General features: G+C 36.9%; 1 protein-coding gene across 6 annotated transcripts in view; it reads right to left on the bottom strand.

Annotated features, from left to right (window-relative positions):
- cep170ba (centrosomal protein 170Ba) overlaps positions 1-26,716 on the bottom strand; it is a 40,115-nt gene that overhangs the window by 13,213 nt on the left and 186 nt on the right. For 2 of the 6 annotated variants that reach the window (XM_082143699.1, XM_082143703.1), the window contains exons 1-11: positions 26,646-26,716; positions 26,454-26,551; positions 25,415-25,540; positions 19,287-19,376; positions 17,744-17,822; positions 17,407-17,465; positions 16,180-16,312; positions 8,313-8,423; positions 5,045-5,512; positions 3,460-4,235; positions 315-485 (exon numbers count right to left, since the gene is read on the bottom strand). The exon at positions 26,646-26,716 is cut by the window's right edge. In XM_082143699.1, coding sequence (XP_081999825.1) covers positions 315-485; positions 3,460-4,235; positions 5,045-5,512; positions 8,313-8,423; positions 16,180-16,312; positions 17,407-17,465; positions 17,744-17,822; positions 19,287-19,376; positions 25,415-25,540; positions 26,454-26,471 — 2,031 coding nt within the window. In that variant the 5' untranslated portion in view covers positions 26,472-26,551; positions 26,646-26,716. Of the gene's footprint in view, positions 1-314; positions 486-3,459; positions 4,236-5,044; positions 5,513-8,312; positions 8,424-16,179; positions 16,313-17,406; positions 17,466-17,743; positions 17,823-19,286; positions 19,377-25,414; positions 25,541-26,453; positions 26,552-26,645 lie in introns of those variants that run through there. The other 4 variants (XM_082143701.1, XM_082143704.1, XM_082143700.1 and 1 more) reach the window with 4 other exon arrangements.

Here is a 26,716-nt window from a genome sequence, read left to right as displayed (position 1 = left end):
TAATTTAAATAAAACCTACTACAATTTTGCTGGCATCCTAAACATATCGATTCTGGTACTCAAACAGTAAATTCACAGAAAATGTCAAAATATACCAAATGAAAATATCTCAACCATATAAAGAGATCAGGCCCTTTAAAGATCCAAATCACCCGTTCATAATCATCCAAAAGCAGGAAAGAAACCCATCTTTGAGAAGATGCCCAAGAAAGATCCTAATAAACCCACAGTGAAAGATAAGTAGATGATTGACAGATAGATCTACTGACGCCCATGATCCGCATGCTAACGTTTGCAGTCAGGTGAGAGTTTACCTGTACAGGACCCTTGTCTGTGTCACTATGGTCTTTCGGATATTGGCCCAGTTTTAAGCCTGAGCTATTCTCCCTGAGTAGAAGACTATAGTGACCCTCAGTGTCACCAACTATAGGCTGAACTGTTGCTGCTGCTGCTGAGGTCTGGCAGATGTGGCCAACACCAAACACCTGTTAATGATAAAGCATGCATGAATTATGAAGGCTTTTATATGTCTGATCCCAACCGACCGGACCTCTTCAACTCCTGACTGGGAGAATTATTCAGAAAACCACTTCGAATGTGATAATATACTAGAGACTGAAATAACCATAATAACAGAACTGAAACAATGGCTTCTAATGACAGATTATGTTTGTGTGTGTTTTTGTGAAGATGTTTAAATGTATGGGCGATATGACCAAAATCTTATTTTATTTCACGATTAATCAAGATATAGTTGTTATATTATAGGCAAGGCAAGTTTATTTATAGAGCACATTTCATACACTCCGGCGATTCAAAGTGCTTTATTAAAATAATCAAGCAAGGAAAATTAAAACCGTTATAAAAGGAAGTAAAAGATGATATTTTGATAAACTTCTCATCTGGTTTATCATATTTTTCACAACTTTTCCCAGTTTTACTGTGAGATTTTCCCACGGGGAAGAAATCTATTGAACGTCTCCGATGGACCCGATTTTCCCCTAAAATCGAACAATTAATTAATTATAATTAAAGCTCTTCCTCTGTTTCTCTGACTGAGACTGTCACTGGAGAGAGAGTGCTAAAGCTCCTCAGGTCGTATTTTTGATGGATTTTTTTGTATAAATGATCGTTCTTTCTAAACGTGATGTAAACATACTGTCCTGTGACCACAAATAAACAGAAGCGTCTAAATAAGTATGTGTTTCCTCTTTCATTTGTGAAATAACGGTAAATACCACTTTATTTCTGTGTGACTAATGTGTAATCTTGACATAAATAATTGTATTATGGTCAATGTCTCACTCATTAGTGATAAACATCGATGCTCGACAGGGTTCGTACAGATCCTGTCAAATGAATTTGCTTTTTAAGCACTACTTTTTTGGCTATCAAGGTCTCACTTATCAAACAATATCTATTATCTTTCAAATTCTAAAAAAAGGGTAAATAGATGAATAAAAATAAACCAATAAAACAAAATGGTACAAATAAAGTGCAGCACATGCAATGACTGCGGTAACTTTGACTATACTATGATAAAGATATCGCTTTTCTCATTCAAACTGATTCCCCCCCATTAATATATGATTGACATGAAGAATGAAAGCTGTATTATATACTTGGATATTTATTTATATGAGCAATATCACGCTCATAGCCATGAGAAATGGCTCCATATGTATATAAGACGAGCTGCAGCTTTAATTTTGTGTGAAAAGATTGTTTTATCGATAAAATTAAACGTGACTTTCACATATATCACCTTTCAATAATTCTTTTCAAATAGCTTTTCATAAATATGGCTGTTTTCAGGGGTTTTCCACGACTTACATAAAAAAAAGAAAAAAAGTCAAATTCAAGCACTTGAGCACCTTGTACGAACCCTGGCTTGGGTTTTAAATCTTTAGGTCAACCACAAAAATGCCAACAAACTGGTCAATCATGTTCGGTTTAGCGATCTCGCTAATTTCCAGTGATTTCTTTCTGATTAGCTTTCTGATAAAACTTCCATTTGTTGGTGAAATGATAGGCTTGTGTGACGTTGTTTCAGAGAGGCTGGTTTTAAAGGGATGCTTCACCGATTAGCATTAAGCTTTGTATCAGTAGAAACCCGGTGGTATTTTGGAGTGACCCTGCTTCCCTCCCTCATGTCCCCCTGAGACCAGAGATTTCTGTATCTCATCATGGCCTCCTAATCATCCCCATATACTGATTGGCTTCATCACTGTCTCCTCTCCACCAGTAAGCTGGTGTGTGTGTGGTGGGCGTTCTGGCGCAATATGGCTGCCGTCGCATCATCCAAGTGGATGCTGCACATTGGTGGTGGTTGAGGAGATTCACCCCTTTCATGTAAAGCGCTTTGGGTGCCGAGAAAAAGCGCTATATAATGTAATGAATTATTATTATTATTATTATTATTATTGTATTGTGTGTCTGGAAAAAAAACTCAGATGACGTAAAAATCGTCATTTAGCTCATCTGAGGCTCTTTTGTCCAGAGGCGAGAGACTCCAGCCAGTAGGAGGAGCTCGTCCCGCATGTGTTCAACCCGCCCATAGTGGGATCTCACCATAAAACGCCGTCTTTTCAGTTTCGAGTCACTAGTAGCCTAGTTGCATCATTTCTCCCGACACTGCCCTCTGTAACCGGGAGGCGTGGCTTGGGAGTAGCCTCGTAGGGCAGCGAACCAAGAGCATTCTGGGAATTGTTGTCTTTTATCCACATGAGCCAAAAATACATTTTCTGGCTTTTCTCAGTCTAGAAAGCACCAACTTCTAAAATGATTTCACATTTCTACTACATAAATGACCCAATTTAAATACACATTCATCTTTCCAGCAGTGAAATATCCCTTTAGTGAAGCGGTGGAAAACTGGTAGTGTACTGTGCTATGTGGAAATATTTACATAACCACGTTATAAATGACACAGCAAACTCTCTAATGATAGACACTTCGTCAACATGATAAATGTGACCCTGGACCACAAAACCAATGGTTTGTTGGCAATATCCAACAATACATTATATGGGTCAAAATTATAGATTTTTCTTTTATGCCAAAAATCATGAGGATATTCAGTAAAGATCATGTTCCATGAAGATATTTTGTAAATTTCCAACTGTAAATATATAAAAAAATATATTTGTGTGAGTGAATGCAGCACAATCGAGATCATAAATGAACAACTTTAAAGGAGATTTCCTCAATATTTAGATTTTTTTGCACCCTCAGATTCCAGATTTTCAATAGTTGTATCTCGACCAAATATTGTCCTATCCTAACACACCACACATCAATGGAAAGCTTATTTATTCAGCTTTCCATTGGTGTATAAATCTCAATTTCAGATTCAAATTGACCCTTGTGACTGGTTTTGTGGTCCAGGGTCACATATATATCGTCATACCGCCCAGCCCTACTCAAATGTGATGTCAAGCTGAAGTGACGGGGTTGTACCTGATCGATCAAACTCCGTGCCTCCACAACCTCTTTATCCGGTCCCTCAGCTTCAATAGTGTAGGTCCCGGCATCACTTAAACTATCCTCTTCTTCATGCGGAGAAGTTTTGGCCTCCGTGTGCGCAGAGGGAGATCTGCTGGTCTGGTTAACGGTGGGATTTTGTGAATGAAACGTGGCAGGAACACTCTGAGAAGAGCCGGAGTGTGTCGTAGTTGTAGAAGATGAGGTTTTATGGTCCAGTGTGGATGCAGGATTAGGTTTCGACACCCTAAGCAACTCGGCTGCGAAGTCCTGCGATAGTTTGGATCTCCGGCCGATGCTGCCGAAGGGTTTTGACGTGGAGCGAGAGCTGAAGTCAGGCGTGCTCATGCGTATCTCGCTTTTCTCCCGTCTGAGAGATTCGGCCCGCTTCGTATCATCAGAGCCTTTGAGGGGAATGGTGAACTGCTGTGTGGGTGGATTATGTGCGGATGATGAGGCCGTTCGCTCTCCAGCCTGGCCTGCAACTTTTCGTTTGTCTAGCTTGCTTTTCAAAGCAGACTGGAAGTCAGGAGAAGACATGTTATTGGTGAACGACTGCGAGCGCTTTTTACGCTGACCGTCGTCAAAGAACTCGACCGTAAAAGCTTGCTGGGGATCCGGTTTGCCTTGGCTCTTTGAATCTGGGATGTAGTTCGCTGGGTAATCTTTTCCTTCCAGTTGTGGGACGATCTTTTGAACCATTTGTGGTTCTTCTGGTTCTTCCAAATCATCCTCTTCATGATGGTGTGCATCTAGAAACAACACAACAGGTCAACATTTAGAAAGAGAATAGCAGGCAAAAACAAATCTGGTACTAGAGTCGACCTTTTGGCATTTGTGCTGCAAATTAGGCCGATTAATAGGCAGACGCATATGCTAATCACCCTCAAACGCAAGCAAGAGACAATTATTTTCAACCATAGACTGTTTTTAACGTGTTTTTGCAGTAGTGAGCCAAATCACAGACATAGTTGTTGATTTCTTGAACGCAATGGCCAATCAGAGGCGTTTAAGTTAGCATGTATATATGTAAGTGTAAAGTCACTTTGCTTCAGTGTTCTATTATTATATAACAATGTTTCTATTTACTTTCTGAATTTGTTTTGGACACATCTACATTGTCAGTAAATGAAAACAGTTTTTTCACTGAAAAGCGCCTATAATAATGTTGTAATAAATGACTATAACTTGCTTAGGGATTGTTACATGTAGACAAAATTTCATCTGGAAACATGGAATAACCAAGTATCAATTTCTAAAGGAAAAAAATCCAAACTTCAGGAGGTTCTGTTTGAGTAGAGTAAAAAAAAAATTATAATATAATTTGGTGCCGTTTTTCTTAAATCTGGTAAATTCATCCATTCCCAGACAAAATAAAATGTAAAATTGGGAATTTAAATGAGCTAGACTGAAACGTCAAGTTCTCCTGTTTAAAATGATATATGGCACTTGATGCGGACTGCTATAAAGGGTTAGAAAAACAAAAAAGTACAGGCGAGTCATGTGCCCCAAACATGTTCGAGGTCTTTAAGGGTTAATTTTCCACATTTACAAACATTACCCTTGAAGCTCTTGTTCGGGAGCTCGTCGGACCCAGACGGCTCATCGAGACTCCTCAACATAGTGGTGTCGCTTTGCACCAACCAATCAGCAACCTTGTTCTCCGCCGACATCACTTCTGTAAGTCTGGCTATCGATTCTTTGGTGGGAATCCTGCGCTGGCGGACCGAGAGCTTCGTGACCTGGTCCTTGATCTTGATCTTTCCAGGGGTTTGGTCATCAAACTCAATGGTGAAGGAGGCATGGCCCTGGACCACTGGGGGAGTGGAAGGGGGTTTGTGGTCCGTGTCTTTTGTGGGGATCTCTTGGACTTCCAGGGATGACGTTTTGGGCTTTGGATGGATCTCCTTTGTGGGAATCTCAAAGTAGCTCGGCTCCTTGCGGAGAGCGCAACCGGACTTTCCCTGGCCATCGAGTAACTCATCTGGTGATACGCTGACCTCACATCCCGTACCATCCTTGTGGTTTTCTGTGAAAAGACATCAGCGTTAATGACAGAAATACATAATATATCGGCCACTACATCTGTTTGGCCGATATACAGTACAGGCCAAAAGTTTGGAAACATTACTATTTTTAATGTTTTTGAAACATCTGCTCATCAAGCCTGCATTTATTTGATCAAAAATACAGGAAAAAAAAAAAGTAATATTGTGATATATTATTACAATTTAAAATAATTGGTTTTCAATTTATTATACTTTAAATTATCATTTATTTCTGTGATCAAAGCTGAATTTTCAGGATTTACTCCATTACTCCAGTCTATCACATGATGGATTCATTTCCAAAGCATCCATCACTACACACTAACTGCACTGACAGATTAGGACGTGTGCCAAACTCGTGCGTGTGACATACAGAAGAAGAGCTAATTCACTTACATTACTTAAGTCACTCCTGCTGTGAGGTTAACCTAGTGAGGTCAAGTATTTTAGGCCTCTCTCACACACTGTCCTAACCAGGGTCTCTCTCACACACTGTCCTAACCAGGGTCTCTCTCACACACTGTCCTAACCAGGGTCTCTCTCACACACTGTCCTAACCAGGGTCTCTCTCACACACTGTCCTAACCAGGGTCTCTCTCACACACTGTCCTAACCAGGGTCTCTCTGACACACTGTCCTAACCAGGGTCTCTCTCACACACTGTCCTAACCAGGGTCTCTCTGACACACTGTCCTAACCAGGGTCTCTCTCACACACTGTCCTAACCAGGGTCTCTCTCACACACTGTCCTAACCAGGGTCTCTCTCACACACTGTCCTAACCAGGGTCTCTCTCACACACTGTCCTAACCAGGGTCTCTCTCACACACTGTCCTAACCAGGGTCTCTCTCACACACTGTCCTAACCAGGGTCTCTCTCACACACTGTCCTAACCAGGGTCTCTCTGACACACTGTCCTAACCAGGGTCTCTCTCACACACTGTCCTAACCAGGGTCTCTCTGACACACTGTCCTAACCAGGGTCTCTCTCACACACTGTCCTAACCAGGGTCTCTCTCACACACTGTCCTAACCAGGGTCTCTCTGACACACTGTCCTAACCAGCTGTAACACGTGCAAACGTCATTCTCTGTCCAAACTAAAACCAAATTGCAGCATAAAGCAACAACATAATTTATGTTTAATATACAGCTTTGAGTAGAAGGATTTTAAACCAAATTTCACTTTAAAACAGAAAAAAAGTTGTTTTTTTTAAATCTATATTCAAATAAATGTATACATTATTTTATTTTTTTATTAATTAAATTATGCATGACATTATTTTAGAAATATCTACATTTAAGCATTAAGGTATGAGAGGCTGTGCTGTATGGTGAATAAGTCCCGGCTGAAGGGCTTTGTTAGGCACGACTTACTCCCGATACAGCTCTAGCCTCGAGTACATTAATGCTATTTATGCAATCAATAAATAAATAAATAGCATTAAATGCAACTTTCATGAAGTAAAATCACTAAAAGCCTTCCTTCCGCTGGAGAAAATAGTCCCTGACTGTAAACAGCAACAGAAGTTACATACATTATTTCACCAGTAGATGGCGGCGGAGACTCTTTATGAGTGAGTCGTCAGTAGAGGAGACTTTTATATTAAAGGACTGAAACGTGTGATCATGGAGAAGGAAGACAAACTGACAGAGGACTATAGGCTCGGGAAAACCCTTTAACTGTTGGACATTCAAACTGATTTTTTTATAATGAATATAGGACTGACCTGAAGTACTCTACTCTACTCTACTCTACTCTACTCTACTCTACTCTACTCTACTCTACTCTACTCTACTCTACTCTACTCTACTCTACTCTACTCTACTCTACTCTACTCTACTCTACTCTACTCTACTCTACTCTACAGGGGTGTTGTGTAGTGATACATAGAACCGTTGGGTGAAGTGGTCATAGCCGTGTGTTATAGTGAATAAAACACAGCTATTGACCAATCAGAATCAAGGATTGGAACTAACCGTTTTATAAATATATTTATAAAACAAATTTAGGTTAAATATAAATTAAAAAAATACATGAATAAAAAAATAAAATAAAAGATAAATAGGTGGGTTATTCATCATAATAAATTAAATTTTTAAACCATGCGATAAATCTCAAATCTGACTGTGTTGCAGCAGGTTAGGATAAAAACTCAGATTAACATGGATTTAATGATTATCATCATGGCTGGTTAGGACACTGCTAAACACAGGCATGACATGCCGAAGAAAATAAACTGGACATCACTGTCTGAAGAGTGTATAACAATATTAAATATATTAAACGTGCGGTCCGCTAATGCTAAACCAACGGTTACTCCTGCTTTTGCTATAAAAAACACTAGACTAAAATCCAGACAACTGTTTCTATGGTCACCCTTTAATCTCTGAGGAAAACTTTGAGAAGTGCTTAAGACTGGAGGGAAAACACAATGACCTTCTCATTGGACTAAGAGCGGCAGCTAATCCATCACGAGCTCGACCCGGCTCGCCTGACGGGCCTCAGAGCTCACGCCAGCGTAGAGTTTAGCACTGAATTCCTCAGGCTGGAGATCAGCCGACACAAAAGGATTTGATCCGTTCTCACTTCACACTGCATTCCTGTCCACACTTCTCACACAGTTTCACAAGAGACTTACGTGATGATTTCACTGGATTGTTTTGGATTTAATAACTTGGCGATAGTGAAACAGGCACTTTATATCATAGCGGTTTTGAGATATCAGTGTAAAGGTGTTTCTGGGATTGTGTGTGATGATCATGAGTCTCAGATCCAGACCTGTGTGATGTTCATGAGCGCTCGGGTCACAACGCTCACCCTTTTCTTCATCATCTTCCCCCCACCAGGACGGCTGGCCGTAGAGAGGCGTGGGTCTGGACACCGGTGGATCTGAGACCAAACAAGGAGAAGAGGAAGAGTTTGATGAAACCACTGACATGTATGCCAGAAGACACTTTCCATTAATACAGTGGAACTGGTTACATTATTTGTTTTAAAAATAAATAAATACAAAAATAATACATAAAAAAAAAACTATAAAAATTATGAATATATTTTTGAAAAAAAATCTATTTAATATTAAACAAATAAATACATAGCTGACATTAGCTATTTTAGAAATAAAGAAAAAAAAAAAAAACCTATACATGAAAAAAAAATTAAAAACTATACAAATATTAAAAGTACAATAAAAATCTATTTAATACTAAATAAATAAATCCATAGGTGGCTACATATTTTAGAAATATAAAAATGCATACATATGATAAATTGGTGACATGACATTTTTGAAAAGCAGAAAGAATAAAAAACATTTAAATACATTTCTAAAATTATAAATGTAGATAAAGAATAAATTAATTTAAAAAATAAACAAAAATGAGAAATAAAAAATAAATAGGTGACTAGTTATTTTAGAAATAAAGAAATAATTGAAAAAAAGACTAAATAAATATTTATTAAATTTAGGTTAAGAAAATATTTACAAAAATTTAAAGAATTTAAACACAAAACTACATAAATTAAATGAATTGGTGACATGACATCTTGGAAATATAGAAAGAATTAAAAAAATCTAATAAATGTATACAATTATTAATGATTAAAATAAATTAATTTAAAAAAGAATCTTTGTAAATCATAAAAATCATACGTAAATAGGTGACATTACTTATTTTTTAGATATAAAGAAATAATTAAAAATCTGTATTTAAATATTTATCATATATATATATATATATATATATATATATACATATATATACACATATATATACACATATATATATACACATATATATACACATATATATTAGGGGTGGCACGGTTCACAAAACCCACGGTTCGGTTCGTATCACGGTTTTAGGGTCACGGTTTTCGGTTCTGTACGGTTCTTGTTGTTGTTTTTTCTTTTAATCTTTAACACTCCAAAAATTTACTTCAGCATATGATATATAGCTGAATTATCTAATTATTAATTTATTTATTTCATAAATGGGGTGTGTTTGCAAAACGCAGCTTCTCATTTCCCGTGGGCTATGTCGGACAGTTATTTGTCACCACTTTTTGCCAGGGTTGATATTATGTCCCAGCACGGATGTACCAATACAAATAAATAAAACATTTCCAGTTAACTAGCAAAGTATTCGTTTCGTTCGTTTGTTAAATAAGAAGCAATCTAGCGCTGAAATGTGTTTTTTTTAATCAAGTGATCAAAGTGCTCGTTGCCGTTGCGATCAGTGGCGCTGATACAGTGTTCTCGTGGCTCGCGCACACACCGCAGCGGCCGCACATTCTTCACTCAGACGCGCGCTTCAGTCCGTTGAGGAGACTCTAGGCTACTCTATTCGTTCCGATGAAATCACAAAACAAAATTCATACAAATCTGTCCCTGCTTGATATACAACCGCTGATAAACATAATCGGTTTTGATGAAAAAGAAAAATATATACGAGTGCAGATTAGAACTCAGAACCTTTGACACGCTTGGCAAGTTCTGCCACTGGACCATTAAAGTACATACCGGTGCGTGGAACAGTCGATCTATGTAGCCTATTTATTCACGTGAAAAAAACAACATATAGCCTAGTGGAGTTGATCTCATTAAATGTCTAAGTAAACCCCGTGTACTATTTAAATCGATTGCTGGACATTGTAATGTTATTCTACATTTGTCTGATTTATGATTTAGCATTGTATTAGCAGTAGCACGGGCACAAGGCTACATTGCGCATGCGTCGAACCGTGCGAACCGCGCGACGCACACACGCACCGAACCGAGACAAGCGAACCGAACGGTTCGGATGTTTTTTCATGTACCGTGCCACCCCTAATATATATACACATATATATACACATATATATACACATATATATACACATATATATACACATATATATACACATATATATACACATATATATATATACACATATATATACACATATATATACACATATATATACACATATATATATATACACATATATATACACATATATATACACATATACATATACATATATATACACATATACATATACATATACATATATATATATAAATATAAATTTAGGTTTAAAAAAAACATGCAAAACCTAAAAAAAAATTACAAAAAAAAGAAACACACAAACAAACTCCTTTCACTGTTGAAAAAGAACCAAACTTGTTTTTAAACGCGACTCATGTCAGTGCCAGCAAACACAACAGCTTGAAAAGCTTGTGAACGTTCATGCACACACACTCTACACACACAGTACACTCTACACGTCTGGCCAGAAGAGTAGTTCAGCAACAGCACTGACACAGCAGAGTGAAGAACATTCTGGACTCCACCCGACGACGCGGCGTCTGTAATCAAAGCCATCTGAACCGTCAGCTGCTGCGTTACTCTGTCTGTCAGAGATAACCAGTCACGCTGGTCACAGCATGTCGAGTCACTGACACTGTTGATGTTACAGAGCTTCACCCTGACAACAAAGACAAAGACGGAGCAGCAGGAAACAGGGAGCAGCCCAAAACGCAGGACGAGCTTTATTTGGAAAGTTGTGGTGACGCGTCACAGATGTTGACCCACTTTAGTGAGTCGAGTTCGGGTGGAGATGCTATGTTACACTCTTGTGTGAGTGTCATTCAGATCCATGATTTCAGACTCATAAATGACATGAGCATCTCTCAACACACACACACACACACACTAGGGCTGTGCAACGATTCATCGCATCCAAAATAACAGTTTGTGTTTACATAATATATGTGTGTGTACTGCGTATAATTATTTTGTATATATAAATACACACACATGCATGTTCTGTATATTTTTGAGAAATATTTGCAAAATGCAAATATATATATATTATATATATATATATATATATACACACATACATACACAATTCATATTATATATAAATAGAAATACTTTATATATAAATAACATTTTTCTTAAATATATACATGCATGTATTTATATATACAAAATAATTATACGCAGTACACACATATATTATGTAAACACAATAACACTTATTTTGGATGCGATTAATCGCAATTTATCGTTGCACAGCTCTAACACACACACACACACACACACACACACACACACACACACACACACACACACACACACACACACACACACACACACACACACACACACACACACACACACACACACACACACACACACACACACACACACACACACACACACACACACACACACACACACACACACACACACTAAAATACACAGTGAAAAAACAGCATTTCTTAATTTTAGTTCATGTTAATTTAAAAATACATTATCAAAATTAGGGCTGGCGATATAACAACATTTTAATTAATCGGCATATCATGCAATTAATTAGATGAAAAATTTGAAACACTTGACAGCCATAATTAAAATCAAACGTTGCATCTGCAGGGTCCTATTAAATCCGTTTTATTTTTCCCCCAAAACTGCCATATAGATATTTTTATATTATGGCTTAATTTGGCAGCAGGAACTGTATATATTAGGCAGCAGGAACTGTATATATTAGGCAGCAGGAACTGTATATATTAGGCAGCAGGAACTGTATATATTAGGCAGCAGGAACTGTATATATTAGGCAGCAGGAACTGTATATATTAGGCAGCAGGAACTGTATATATTAGGCAGCAGGAACTGTATATATTTGGCAGCAGGAACTGTATATATTTGGCAGCAGGAACTGTATATATTTGGCAGCAGGAACTGTATATATTAGGCAGCAGGAACTGTATATATTAGGCAGCAGGAACTGTATATATTAGGCTGCTGTCACTTTAAGACCTGATGCACAGGTCCAATATACTGATACACATGCGTTAACTGTTTATGTTAAAACATAAACCTTAAACATGAAACATAACTGACTGTATTTACATGAATACTGGCCAAGACATTATTTGGTGTGTATTTGACTGTTTAAGTGCAATAAGACGTGAAAAAGAGCTCAATGTAGCGCTGATGGGCGGCTTTACGTGCCACGCTTTGGGAGTGAGCACAAAACTGCGGGAAAATGATGTGCAATATGGCGAAATACAAGCCTTGTAACAGCAACAATATTCATCCGGAGCAAATGAAGCGAGTGAGTGAGGAGAGGCGGGTTTGTGTGTCTCTCGCTGTCGGAGAGATGAGAGAGATGAGAGAGAGAGAACAGCTGGTCTCGTGCATCTATTCTGCGGAAAAATTTGTATTGGTTTATTGTTTCAGATATTTCAGTATCGATATCGAATAATGATGCCTTTTTAAAAGACTACGACTGAAGAATGTATATATTACATATAAAAAATTCAACCCGCCAAAAGTGTCTAGTAGGAGTTACTTATAATCTACTGCTGAAATACACACACAAAAAAAAATTTAATTTGAAGAAAATATCTTTAAATATTGGAGGGTGTTAATGTTAATGGAGAACTTGGCAACTACCTCAACTTAATAAATCCGTTTAGAAATCATTTGGATGGTTAAATAACCTGTTCTGGTGAGAATGGTGACTTTCCCCGCTCCTCCCAGCGTTCCTAAGCGGAAAACCAACCTTGCAACATGTGGACTAACGTCCCGGTAAGTTGTAAATAGGAAGTCTCGTGAGAAGCGAGAACGAGCGAGAAACACAAACTGCTTTATGGCAATTCAACATAAACACACACGCCATATGATACTGTGTATGATGTCTTACCCACCTCGGTACACATCGCTCCACATGATAAAGTTAGCCGGCTCCCATAATAACAAATGCACATGAGCAGCGGTAGAAAGGGGGAGGAGATGTTTTTACTACAGTGTTGTGAAATATACGGCCCACAGCTGTAGGGGGAGCTCGATGAGAAAACACGCCACAACAAAAAGTGACAAGTTTAACAACTATTTAAAAAATAAAATAAAATAAAAATCAAATTTTTGGGTGACTCTATCCCTTTAAGAAGGATCAGCCCAAACTGAGTGCAACAATATCTGACTCAAATATTACTCTTTTCGTTCGGGACTGAGCCAAGAGCTGCTTATGGGGTGCAGAACTAGGGAAAAGCCATTAAACATGATTCAATCCCATGAGTCAGCTGGGCAGGACCAGGTCAGAAAGCACACGGAGTTCAGGACAGAAACGCTCCCATGAAGTCCTCATGAGAATGAGCTTTTACTGTTGTCCATCTAAACACTCATGCGCTTTAATGCATTATAAAAAGTATTTTTATATGTACAACAAACACTATTTTATTCTTTATTTTTAGCTGCATTTATCTGCTAAACTTTTTTTGTTAGCTGAGCCACTTTGACCTGAAATATTTAATTATATTGCAATAATTGAACCACAAATTCGCATGTTAAAAAATAATTGTATTTATTTTTTTATTAAAAGTCTTTCCGTTTTTATTTTCAACATAATAATTAGCTTTTCATCCACTCAGTGAACAAAGAAAGGGCTTTATGCCATGTTGTCCATCTGATCTGCTTTTCGGGAAAATTCCCATCATCTACAAACACAGCGAACGCTTTCAGAGCTCGTTTTCACTGGATGATTCAGGACTTCCTGTTCGCTCAGCCGTGAAACGCCTCATGTTCCCATGAGCAACTCTATCCCTCTTAAAGCAAATATGTCTCTGTGAGTGTGAGGATTTCACATTTCTCTATATTGATGCTTTAATAGTGAGTGTTGGAGGTGTGATCACATCACTAACCCTCAGTATTAGCACTAGCATGAGTGATGACTGACTTAGCAAACTCTCCTGCACATGAAGACTGATGTGTGAGAGCGAGTGTGACGGTGGTTTAACAGTAACGGTACACGTTTAGCCGGATGTGAAACAGATTAATCGAGTCTCTGTGTCTGGATTCTTCTAGATAAAGAGACTGTCCTAGCGTTACACTGACGGGTGAGTTAAACACGAGTGGATGAAACGGCATTAAAAGCTTTTTAAAAATCACAATATGCAAACTAGACTCGCACTTCCTGAAGGAAACCGTAGTGATTGTAAGGCAAGTATGCAAATATCACAATGACATCATCATGTTGGTCTGATTCTGAACGCTGAACATTCCATCAAGTTCCGTTCCGGAAGTAAAAACTCCATTCATTCCATCCATAGGGAAACTCATCTTGTATGATTCGCACTGGATTAGTATTATCTGGGGACCTGCGCATTCACTCGGGATAATGTGATTTTACACGAATTTACTGACTTGTCTCCCGGATATGATGTCAATAGGCTATTGCTTGGAAATGTCTTGTTATTATAGGTCTAGCTGTATGATATATCATAAACAGAAGAATGTTCTTCACCGCATGCTGCTATACATGTCATCTATCTCCATCTAATCATTCTGTTTGTTTGTGCTCTTCTGATGGTGTTCAGCTTTCTCTTTCTGCAAATTGTATAGTTATATCGTACGGTGTATAGCGATATTATCCAGCACTCAAAACACTCCAACGCCGCCGCCATTCTTCGTGAACGATGGCTAAAAAAGCGCACCGGAAACAAAAACCTTGAAAAAAGTAGATACGACCCGCCAAATTACAGACATGGGTGATTCGCACGGGATTAAGATCACAGACAGCCTCTGCAATTATTACAAATGACTAGAGGTCACCAGGTCATACTCATCCCGTGCGGATAGGGCTTTAGAAACCTTTAAAGACGGACTTGCTGTGAGTTACGAGGTTGATATTCCATTGGTGTTTGTTTCTGTTGAAGACGTCAGCCCACATTATTTCAGCTTATTTTTAAAATGTTTAACTGTGGAATTCCTGGTGAAAACCTACATTACCCATGATATGGTGTGTTAGGATAGGACAATATTTGGACGAGATACAACTATTGAAAATCTGGAATCTGAGGGAGCAAAAAAAGAAAAGAAAAAAGAATTCTGGTTCATTTATGACCTCGATTGTGCCGCATTCACTCACAAAAATACATGTTTTATATATTTACGGTAGGAAATTTACAAAATATCTTCATGGAACATGATCTTAATATCCTAATGATTTTTGGCATAAAAGAAAAATCGATAATTTTGACCCATACAATAAAACCCGTGCGAATTATGACTGGTTTCGTGATCCAGGGTCACATACATATATATATATACACACACAGGATTTTCAGACTTTAATCTTAAGTCTAAAAAAAGACGTGGCACACCTACGACTGAAAGCAAAGTTTGTGCAAAAATATGAATACATTAGAGCAGTTTGCCAAGCCAGCAATACAGTGCAGAAATATTACATTTCAGCTGTGGCTCAAAGTCAGGCGAGGTCAGAACGGCACGGAAATACTGGATAAAAATTAACCTTTTTCTAAAAGAAATAGGTGATAAATTCACAAGGCAAATCTTTGAAGAAAAAGTTAAAGTCAACATGAAACATCGTTCAATGACCACATTTCCAAATAAAACAGGACATTCTAGAAGGAAAAAAGTAGGAATTGATTTTATCAATCAGATATTGAATTGTGAGAAGTGTAAGTATATAGATCGTTTGAGAGGAAGAGAAAGTTATTACATTATAATGAAAATTATGAAGATAAACACTTATTTCTGTATAGTAATGTCACTGATGAACGCTTCACAATAACACCAGAAACATGACTTTAGAAAGTGAAGAGAGTTCATGATGTCAGACGTACCTGTGATGTTCTTCCGCTCAGTTTTTTCTGATTTCATGCGTAACGAGTCTCTCTGTTTCTCTTCTGTCCTGATGTGCTTCTTGGCTTCCGGCGTCTCGAGACCAAACTGAAGCTGGCTGGTGTATTTTTCATGCTGGAATCCAGAGAACATATAAATGACATGAGCGTCTCTCAACACACACACACACACACACACACACACACACACACACACACACACACTGAAAATACAGCATTTCTTAATTTTAGTTCATGTTAATTTATAAATACATTATCAAAATTAGGGCTGTCGATTTAACAGCATTTTAATAAATCAGCATATCACGTAATTATATAGATTAAAAATGTGAATCACTTGACAGCCATAATTAAAATCAAAAGTTGTATCTGTAGGGTCCTATGAAATCCGGTTTTTTATTTATTTATTTTTGAAAAATTCCGTACAAATTTTTCTGGAATTCCATTTTTTTCCGTTTAAATTTTTTTAATTTCTCCATTTTAATGGTTGAATAAAAATTGTAGTAATCAAAAAGCATGTCTAATAAGTTTAAATCATGCAACTTATACAATTTAAAAACAATTTATTAAAAGTTTAGCAAAAATGACGTGTAGGGCCCTATGAAATAGTTTTTGTTTAGTTTTTTCAAATTCCATTTTATTTCTACAAAATTCTGTGTTTTTGGATTTCTGGATTCCATTTCAATGGTTTAATAATAAAATTCATAAAAAATAAAATAAAAAAAATTCTATGAAATGTCTAAATTCTATTAAAAAAATTTACGTTTTTATAGTTTATTATTATTAGTGTTAGTATTATTATTACATTGAGACGCATCTAAATTCTACTGTACAACAGTAATATATTGGTCAAGTTAAACCGCAATTCCATCCGCATTTTCTGCATCACAGAAAATCAGTTAATTTTATTGAATAGACTCAAGGTAACATGAACTAACAATAAACAGTTGTATTTTTATTACATATTGTTACCAAAGATTAATAAACACTGAACTCACTGCTCACTGTTAGTTAGTGCACTCCAGAACACTTTCATTCAGTGTAAATTACTGTGTAAATACATTTCCACACAGTCAGTGTGTCATAAACGGCATGTATAGATTACATTGAAAAAAAGCTGAATATTTCTATAGCGCTTTATACAATATTAGAATATTCCTATTTCCTATAAATAAGCAGGAAAACAGAGATTTCCTTCCTCAAATGTACCTTCAGGGCTTCCTCTGGCACTTTGTGTTGGCTTCTCTCCAGGATGTATATGTGTGAATGTGCGAACAGTCAAGAAACAAACAAACCATCCCATAATGCTCAGAGAGAAAGGACAAAACTCATTGAAATTGCTTGTGGCATCATTTCTATGGAGCTGAGCACAACACTGTCCTGAACAAACCGTCTCATAAACAAGAAAGCTGCTTTTCTGCTCATTATCAGGTGTTTCTGCAAGCTTAGCGCTTCTGATTTAGCTAAAATCCTTTAAAGAATGAGTCAAACCACAGCGGACGTGTGTGTGCCCGTTTGATTCCGGTCTGAGTTTGAGGAAGGATATCGTATCCGAAGCGAATGACATCTGATAACTTCAGGGTGATGTACGTCTGATCAGGGATGCGAAGGTCGTTCACGAAGGTCTGAGGAGACATGAGATCACAAACACACTCATATAAGACAACACTGATAGTGAAGCACGGCTACACACACACACACTCTTCAATGCACATCTTTATAAAACTCAACAGTGAAAGTTGTGAGTGTTTATTTCAGTTACGTTACACACAACTTTTCTCTCCGTTCACAAAGCAAAGCGCTTCAAGCTTTCTTTATTTCCACATTTGTGTAAATTGCGACTGGATATCCAGTGAAAACATTAAACTGGGTGACAAAGGCATTGCTTGCAAGTCTGATGTTTGATTGAACACATTTGTTCGTGTGAGCAATGCGAGAAAGCATTTATCATGTTTTTTGTAATCACACCATTTTAATAAAAAATGGCAATAATAATTCTAAGTAAATCAAGCATATAAAATCTGTACTTTTTTATTTGTGAATGCAGAAATTGAAGACCTTGTAAAACAAGATGATTTTTGAATGAATTTAAATTAAATTAATTTTCAAATGAGGCCCATCATGATCATGAATTTTTGTGCAGACGATTAATTGTCATACAAATAATTGAGATTTAATTCTGTTTGGTTTCTGTCACTTACAGTGTAAGCCTCAGCCTCATACATTTAACTGTAAATCGTATATAACAATACAAATTATAATACAATAGACTCACATGATTTACTTTAATGCTGTGGATTTTTTTTTTTATAATAATAAAAAAAAAAAAAAAATTTTATATTAATTTTATTTTAAAAATTAAAATGAATTTTATTATAAAATAATTTAAATTAATTAAATATATAAAAAAATTAATAAAATTAATAATAAATAAACAAACATATACATACATACATATATCTACATCTATATCTATATACTATATAAATACTATAATATAATTGAATAAAATATAATAAAGCTATATACAATATATAATATAGTATAATATATGCAGTCTGATTAAACCCACAAACCTTCATTTCGTAAGAGGACATTATATTACACTATATGCAGTCTGAAAATTATGTATATAATATAAACCATATAAATAATATAATTTAATAAAATATATAAAATAAAAATTATATAAAATAAAAATTAATATATAAAATATACTATAATAAAGCTATATACACACAATACAATACATTAATATAATATTATATATGCAGTGATTAAACCCACAAACCTTCATTTCGTATGAAGGAGGTTCTTGACTATCTTTATGTACTTTACAAAAAAATTGTATATGCTTTGGTAAAATGTGATTGAAATTTTCACTGCACAATTATTGCGGTTCTCAAATAATTCTGATTAGTTAAAAAACAAAAACAAAAAACACGATTAGACGATCAATCAATAACCACAACGGACCCACTTAAAATTGTAGTTGGTAAATCACACCATTTGACGAAACTTAACCAAAAACAAGCAGCCCTATATATAAGATCCATATTTGTGTCAGTTATTAATACGAGTGAACTCACCCCGTTGAGGCTGCCCAAATCTTTGACCAGGTGCTCGTCTGTCGACAGGTCATAGTTGATGACAGCGTGTTGTTTGTCCACACTGCGAGACTGAAGGGGCAAAGAACAGAAAGCAGATTAACAACATGACCTTATCATAGAATAAACGTGCACACAAGTCCAGTGTAAACGAGGAGAAGGACCAGAAAACAACCTTTACACCATTTCCTGACCAGAAGCGATGCGACAACATTCCAGCGACAAATAATGTGTCTGTCCACACTAGACGTGACGCGACTGCGAGATGCTCAAAATCAATCAAAACCCACAGCCAATCAGAACAGCATGTGGGCGGAGTCAGCCAATCAGAACAGCGTGTGTGCGGAGTCAGCCAATCAGAACAGCATGTGGGCGGAGTCAGCCAATCAGAATAGTGGGTGGGTGGAGTCAGCCAATCAGAACAGCGTGTGGGCGGAGTCTCACGGCAGCAGAGTGTAATCTTGACGGCACTCGCAAGAAAATGGAAAAGTCGCTAAATAATCAAATTCACAAATATTTCATTGTTTTCATTTGTTTCATTTCAAGATCTGAGGTGAATTATCCACTGTTGCTTTTACAGCCACAAAGCTGGAGCACTAAATGATACTCAGAGTCACATGACACGCTTTTAACATTAAATAAAGCACATAAACAGCACCTGATATTATCATCAGCCGCGTTTCCATTACCCTTCAAATTGCGAATTGAAAATACGGCCAACGGAAACACGTCAATCTCGCAAAAACTCCCTTTTATCGCAAAAAAGTTTTCCCGCTCGCATGAGGAGGTTTTTCAGGCAATTCGAAAAAGAAATATTTCGCAAAACTGCAATGGAAACAGTTTTTGTGCATTTACAGGTCAGCTGACGTAGATGATGCGGTGTGATTGTACAGAATACGAGACAGAGCTCTTTATTAAATTCATAAAAGACAGAAGAATGACAGGAATACTGGATTCTAAACCTCAAATAAATGCCACAATCAAGACCTCGACGCAGATCTGAGGGGAAACACCCAGAAACTCCTCATATGAGCCGCTCACAGTATAAGAGTCTTTCCTGGCCACTAATGATTGGATAACACACATACGTCTCCTTTGATTAATAATAATGGCCAGTGCAGCGGCTGAGACACATAAACCTACTAATGTCCGTTGCCGTGATTTTTGGAATGACTTCTCGCGAGAGGAAAAAAATGAGGTTGTCACATAACATCGGTTAATGGAAATGCTGTCATTTCGCAATCGTTTTTAATTGATATTTAGAAAAAAAAATGGGGGGGAAAAAATGGAAAAAAGAGGGGGGGAAAGGAAGAAAAAAAAGGAAGAAAAAAAGAGGAAGAAAAAAAGGAAGAAAAAAAAGGAAGGAAAAAAAGGAAGGAAAAAAATGCAAAAGTTTTGCGCAAATCTGTAATGGAAACGCGCCTATCGCCACACTTTGTGTTTGTTGTTCCAGCGCGACTTTGAATAAAAATAGAAACCGCTTCTAAAATAGACTCGTCGTGTGTCGCCGTCGCGGCAGGTTAGGACAAACACTCTGATTAACATGGAAAAGAGGCTTTTATCGCGCGTGTCGTGTGTAGTTGGACACGGTGTTCACGTTAAAACATCTGCTGATGTGTTTATATAGTGGTTTACAAGAACTAAAGGCCTGAAGGAGAACAGAGCCACGGCTGCACAATCAGTCTTCTGAACATCCTATCAGATAAACCTTGAGATCTGGCCACAGGAACACACAATTACCCAGCATTATCAGAGTTAGTGTTCATTCATCAAAGCAGATCTGCCCACACTCGTTTACTGCCTCATTAGTGAGATGATGTCATTGTTCAGAGACTTCATTCTACAGGGTGTTGCTCTGCTCAGAACGTTACGCTTGATGAGTCTAACCGAGGCTCATTTACAAGCATCTGAAGACTGAGCTATGATGCATCTGACTTCTCGGTCACTTTTTACATGCATAATAAACATGCATCATACGAACATATATTGCGGTATATATATATATATTAGGGCTGTCAAAAGATTAATCGCATCCAAAATAAAAGTTTGTGTTTAAATAATATATGTGTGTGTACTGTGTATAATTAAATTTGTATATATAAATACACACACATGCTTGTATATATTTTAAAAAAAAATTGTAATTTATATATAAAAAAATTATATTTATATATAATATAAATTATATATAAATATATACAGTATATGTATGCAAATATTTCTTAAATATATACATGCATGTGTGTGTATTTATATATACAAAATAATTATACACAGTACACACATATATTATGTAAACACAAACTTTTATTTTGGATGCGATTAATCGCGATTAATCTTTTGACAGCCCTAATATATATATTTTTTTTTTTTTTACTTTAAATCGTATTATTCAACAATAAAAATTATAATAAAATAGACCCACTATTTACTTTAATGCCGTGAAAATGATTATGTATATAATATAAAGCAAACTATATAAATAATATCATTTGATTTAATTTAATATAATAAGGCTATTTACAATACAAAACAACTAATATAATATAACATTATATAATAATAATATATGCAGTTTGATTAAACCCACAAACCTTCATTCCTTAAGGATATCCAATTATGCAGTCTAAAAATTACTATGTATATAATATAAACTATACAATTATATAATTTAATCAAATGCATAATAAACATGCATGCATCATATGAATGAAAGTACACTGAAGTTGCACAAAATGTCATGGCATCATAAAGCATTTTAAATGTCCAATAATGATGGTGCATCTTGAAAGAGTTTGAAACAGTTGAACGAGTGCCAGAGTTCGTGGCTGGCGAGGAATGTGAGAGAGAGAGGGGGCGAGAGAGAGAGAGAGAGAGAGAGGGTGAGGGCGAGAGAGAGAGAGAGAGAGAGAGGGTGAGGGCGAGAGAGAGAGAGAGAGAGAGAGGGTGAGGGCGAGAGAGAGAGAGAGAGAGAGAGAGGGGGCGAGAGAGAGAGGGCGAGAGAGAGAGGGGGCGAGAGAGGGCGAGAGAGAGAGGGGGCGAGAGAGGGCGAGAGAGAGAGGGGGCGAGAGAGGGCGAGAGAGAGAGGGGGCGAGAGAGGGCGAGAGAGAGAGGGGGCGAGAGAGAGAGAGAGAGAGAGAGAGAGAGAGAGAGAGAGAGAGAGAGAGAGAGAGAGAGAGAGAGAGAGAGAGAGAGAGAGAGAGAGAGAGAGAGAGGGGGCGAGAGAGGGCGAGAGAGGATGCATGAATAGACAGAACGAGGCTCTTGACTCTGCGGTGAGAGGGCCGAGCTGAACTGACCACAGATCAACACAACCGTATAAACAGACTCAAAACACTGCATTCTAGTGTCAGCAGAACAAGAGACCGAGAACACACAGAACACAAGAGAACACAGAGAACACAAGAGAACACACAGAGAGGCGCGCTTGTTTGAGTTGAGTTTAAGAGTGTCAGTAATCCACCGTTCACTAACGGTTCCTGTACAACACGAGCTTTATGACCGAACAGGAGATTCCTGTGCATTTCAGGTAATGGTGGGCTCGTACCTCACAGGGCTCGTACACACACTGTACAAATGACATTCCAAGACTTCAGGAATTTTCAAGCACTACTTTTGTGGTTTTCAAGGATTATAATCAGAGATCTCACTATCGAACGATATCTTGATTATCTTTCAAATTCTAAAAAAGAAAAAATTGTGTAAATCCTTGTAAATCGGTCGTTCACCTGTCCGAGTAAAACAGTCACTTGTCTGAAAAAATAGGATTTTTTCTGTGGTGTGAATATAGATTTTTTTCTGAACCAATAATCTATCAGCTTTGGCATATTTAAATTTGGATTTTTTTTTTTTTTTACCTTATATTAGGGGCATTTCCCCCCCTAATGTCTGCTTCATCTTTTATTTAAAATTCTTAACTTTGATCAATAAATTCAATTAGAATAATAAGACACAATAAGGCTTGTAGCCAATCAAATCAAATCACTTACCGCAAAAAATTAGATAATGTTATGGGATTGTTTTAAATAATTTAATACAAATAAGAAATGAATTTGACTTTTAAACATGAACTAAACCACCAGTAATTGGTGGCAGATGATCTTAATGAGTGACTCATTGAATCATTCATTCAAACGATTCATTTAAACGTCTGATTCATTCAAGAATGAGTCATTTGCTGCGTCTCAATTCGCCTTCTTATACTACGCCCTAAAAGTATGTGCTCTGTTTGTGAAGGAAAAGTAGATACTTTTAAGAGTGTAACAAAAAAGTAGACAAGCTTTGGGACACACTATCACGTCGTACACTTGCTCTCTCTCATCCTATCACATAAACTGGCCTGTCAATCATCTCGTCTCAGTTAAAATCCTCTGTTTTGTAGTTTTTACTCGTGTTTGTAGTTCCTCCTCCAAAGCGCAGTGGGTTGTGGGTAATATTAGCTCTTATAGTGAGCATGGATCCACACTTCCAAAATCTAACAGTAGACCATCCAGGGACTTCTGGCACACTCTTTTTAACACACTATGCTTTAGGACACACTTGTTCTAATCTCACACACTGTTTAGGCTGGATAGTGTGAACATCGGATTCGGGACGCAGGGTCTGAATCTTTAACCGATGCGTTCGAAACACTGAATCATTCAGAAATGAAACACGGCCGAGTGTTGCTGTGATTCTGCTGTGATCTTTGTTTGAAACTATTTTCGCTGCTGAAACAGAACAAAACAGTCTATATTTAATCAATCATTAATATTAACTGCTTGTTTATTGAACTGTCGTATGAAATCAGTCACTTTTTCAATCATGTTATTCAGGAAATTCACATTTTGAATTTTTACCACAGTATGTTGTCAACAGAGTAAACTTGTTACCGTCAGTTCATTATACATTAGCCAATATATATTATCGCCACTTACACTAAATGTATTAAAATCAGAATCATTCTCGTGTTTTGGTGATTCCCCAGTTATTCTGTTGTTATTGACATTTTAATCCGGCTACTTCCCTTCAAAATATCCACTTGTTCCGGACAAGCGTTAACTTCAAGCCCTAGCTAATATTAATCGCCTTTTAAAATAGTGATTATATCAAAAATATATGCTTTTATTTTTTGCCATTTATGCTGGTGTGACACTGCAGCTGTGTCTGGCTTATGCTTTAAAAAAAAAAAAAGGTTAAACCACTGGAGTCACATGGATTATTTAATGTTGTCTTTCCTACCTTTCTGGGCCTTGAAAGTGGTAGTTGCGTAGACCGTCAATGGAGGGACAAAAAGCTCTCATATTTCATCTTTATTTATTTTTCTGAAGATGAACTAAAGTTTTACGGGTTTGGAACGACATGAGTGTGAGTGATTAATGACAGGATTGTAATTTTTGGATCGACTATCCCTTTAAAGGGGTGGTATAATGCCCTTTTCACAAGATGTAAAATAAATCTCCGATGTCCCCAGAGTGTGTGTGTGAAGTTTTAGCTCAAAATACCCCACAGATATTTTTATATAGCATGTTAAAATTGTCACTTTTTGAGGGTGAACAAAAATGCACCGTTTGTGTCTGTTCCTTTAAATGCAAATGAGCTGCTGCTCCCGGCACAGGGGGCGGAGCTTCAACAGCTTGTGTCCTTGTTACCTCACACAGACACGCACTAAAAAGTTCAAAAACGTTTAGCCTTTTATGTTCAAACCGGAGTCAGACAATGATGGAGAGACTCAAGAAGAAGTGACAACATGTAGAAGCAACAGGACATTTCTGAATGGTTAGTTGATGAATTTATGTAGCTGATGTGTTGTTATGTTCTAGTCATTAATTAGCATATTCTGTCTTGATAATGTTCTGGGGGCGGGGTTTATGTAAATTCTAGGGTTGGTGATGTCACTAACCCGGGAGGAATGTGGTGTAGTCTCTACCAGCCGTTTGTTGTAGTCCTTAAAAAGCTATTTCTTTAAAAGCAAATATCTCCCTTTGCTTTGAACTTTGAGCGTCGTAACTTTGCAGATGTTGTTTCTGCTCAAACAGCAACATTACACACTAACTAAAGTTAGAAAAGTCAAATCATAATCAACCACCCCTTTAAAGCGGCGGATCAGAAAGATGTGTTTAGTGCCTGACCTGTAGCATCAGTTCACAGTCCTCTCGGCCCACAAAGATCATCTCGCGGGGCAAGCGGTGGCGCGTGCCGGAGCTGCTCACCAGGAACCACGACGTCACACTCATCTTCACAACTCCATCAACTTCCTACGGGAGAAAAAACCATCCGTCATAATCTGAGGATTGAGCTTCAACTACTGTGACCAGAACTGTTATCATCATTCTAATGTATACTATATGATACATGCTTTGGTAACACTTTACAATAAGGCTCATTAGTAAACATTAGTTAATGTAACATGAACAAACCATGAGCAAGCCATTCGTTACTGTATTTGTTAATGTTAGTTAATAAAAATGCAGCTGTTCATTGTTAGTTCACAGTGCATTGACTTATCTTAACAAGATTTTAATAAAGTATTAGTAAATGTTGAAATTAACGTTAACAAAGATTAATAAGTGCAATTCATTATTAATTCATGTTACCTAACGAACCTTATTGTAAAGTGTTACCAATGCTTTTTTATAGTGAGATCATATGAAATAGTTTACTTTTATAGTTAGTTAAGTTAGTTAGTTACTTTTATAGGTTGATTTATCAAGATTTTCATTGAGGAACAAAAGTAGAGCAGGATTTTATCTATTAGAAAATTATTGTATGGTGAAATTTTGATATTAAATGTCATATTAAATGTTGGTAAAGCAGTGTTTCTAGGTCAATTATTAAATATGAGCAAATATGACCATGTGAACGGTCTTAAATCATGCTGGATAATAAATCAATAAATCAAATTATAAGCTAATCAATGTGTCAAAGAGAAATTATTCTGGTTTGTGTTCCTGGTATCACGGTAAAGTTGTTATATTATTCAGATGAAGATAAGCATGTTATTTTAGCTTCTGGTGTGTTTAAAATTGAATCGATCAGGACAAAGTTCAAGTCCAGACCTTTAAAAGAATCTCTGACAGAATGTCTATGTAAAATAATACATTAAATCAGAAACAGAGGAAACTCTGTAAGGTGTATACCGGTGTAAAACAGCTAAGAGCTCAAACAAACCTGTAAATCAACATTCATTTATATTAAACCCAGGATTTCTCGAACTTTACGCGTTAATCCAAACCTCACAGTCGATATTCCTCGTTCATGAGCCACAACTACAACATGACAACCCAAATAAAGCCATTTAAACAGACAAACACAGAGAAAAGCGAGTAAAACGAGGCAGAACTGTGCAGGTAAAACACTCACACCTTCTTTAGTGAAGCTCCGCGCGGCTAAAGCTCAACAGGAAGTTTATTCCTGACATTCCCGAACATCCG

This window comes from Leuciscus leuciscus, assembly GCF_965113295.1.
Source record: "Leuciscus leuciscus genome assembly, chromosome: 17".
Taxonomy (NCBI): domain Eukaryota; kingdom Metazoa; phylum Chordata; class Actinopteri; order Cypriniformes; family Leuciscidae; genus Leuciscus; species Leuciscus leuciscus.
Note: the sequence above shows the minus strand (reverse complement) of the source record. Positions and strands in the feature narration are given on the sequence as shown.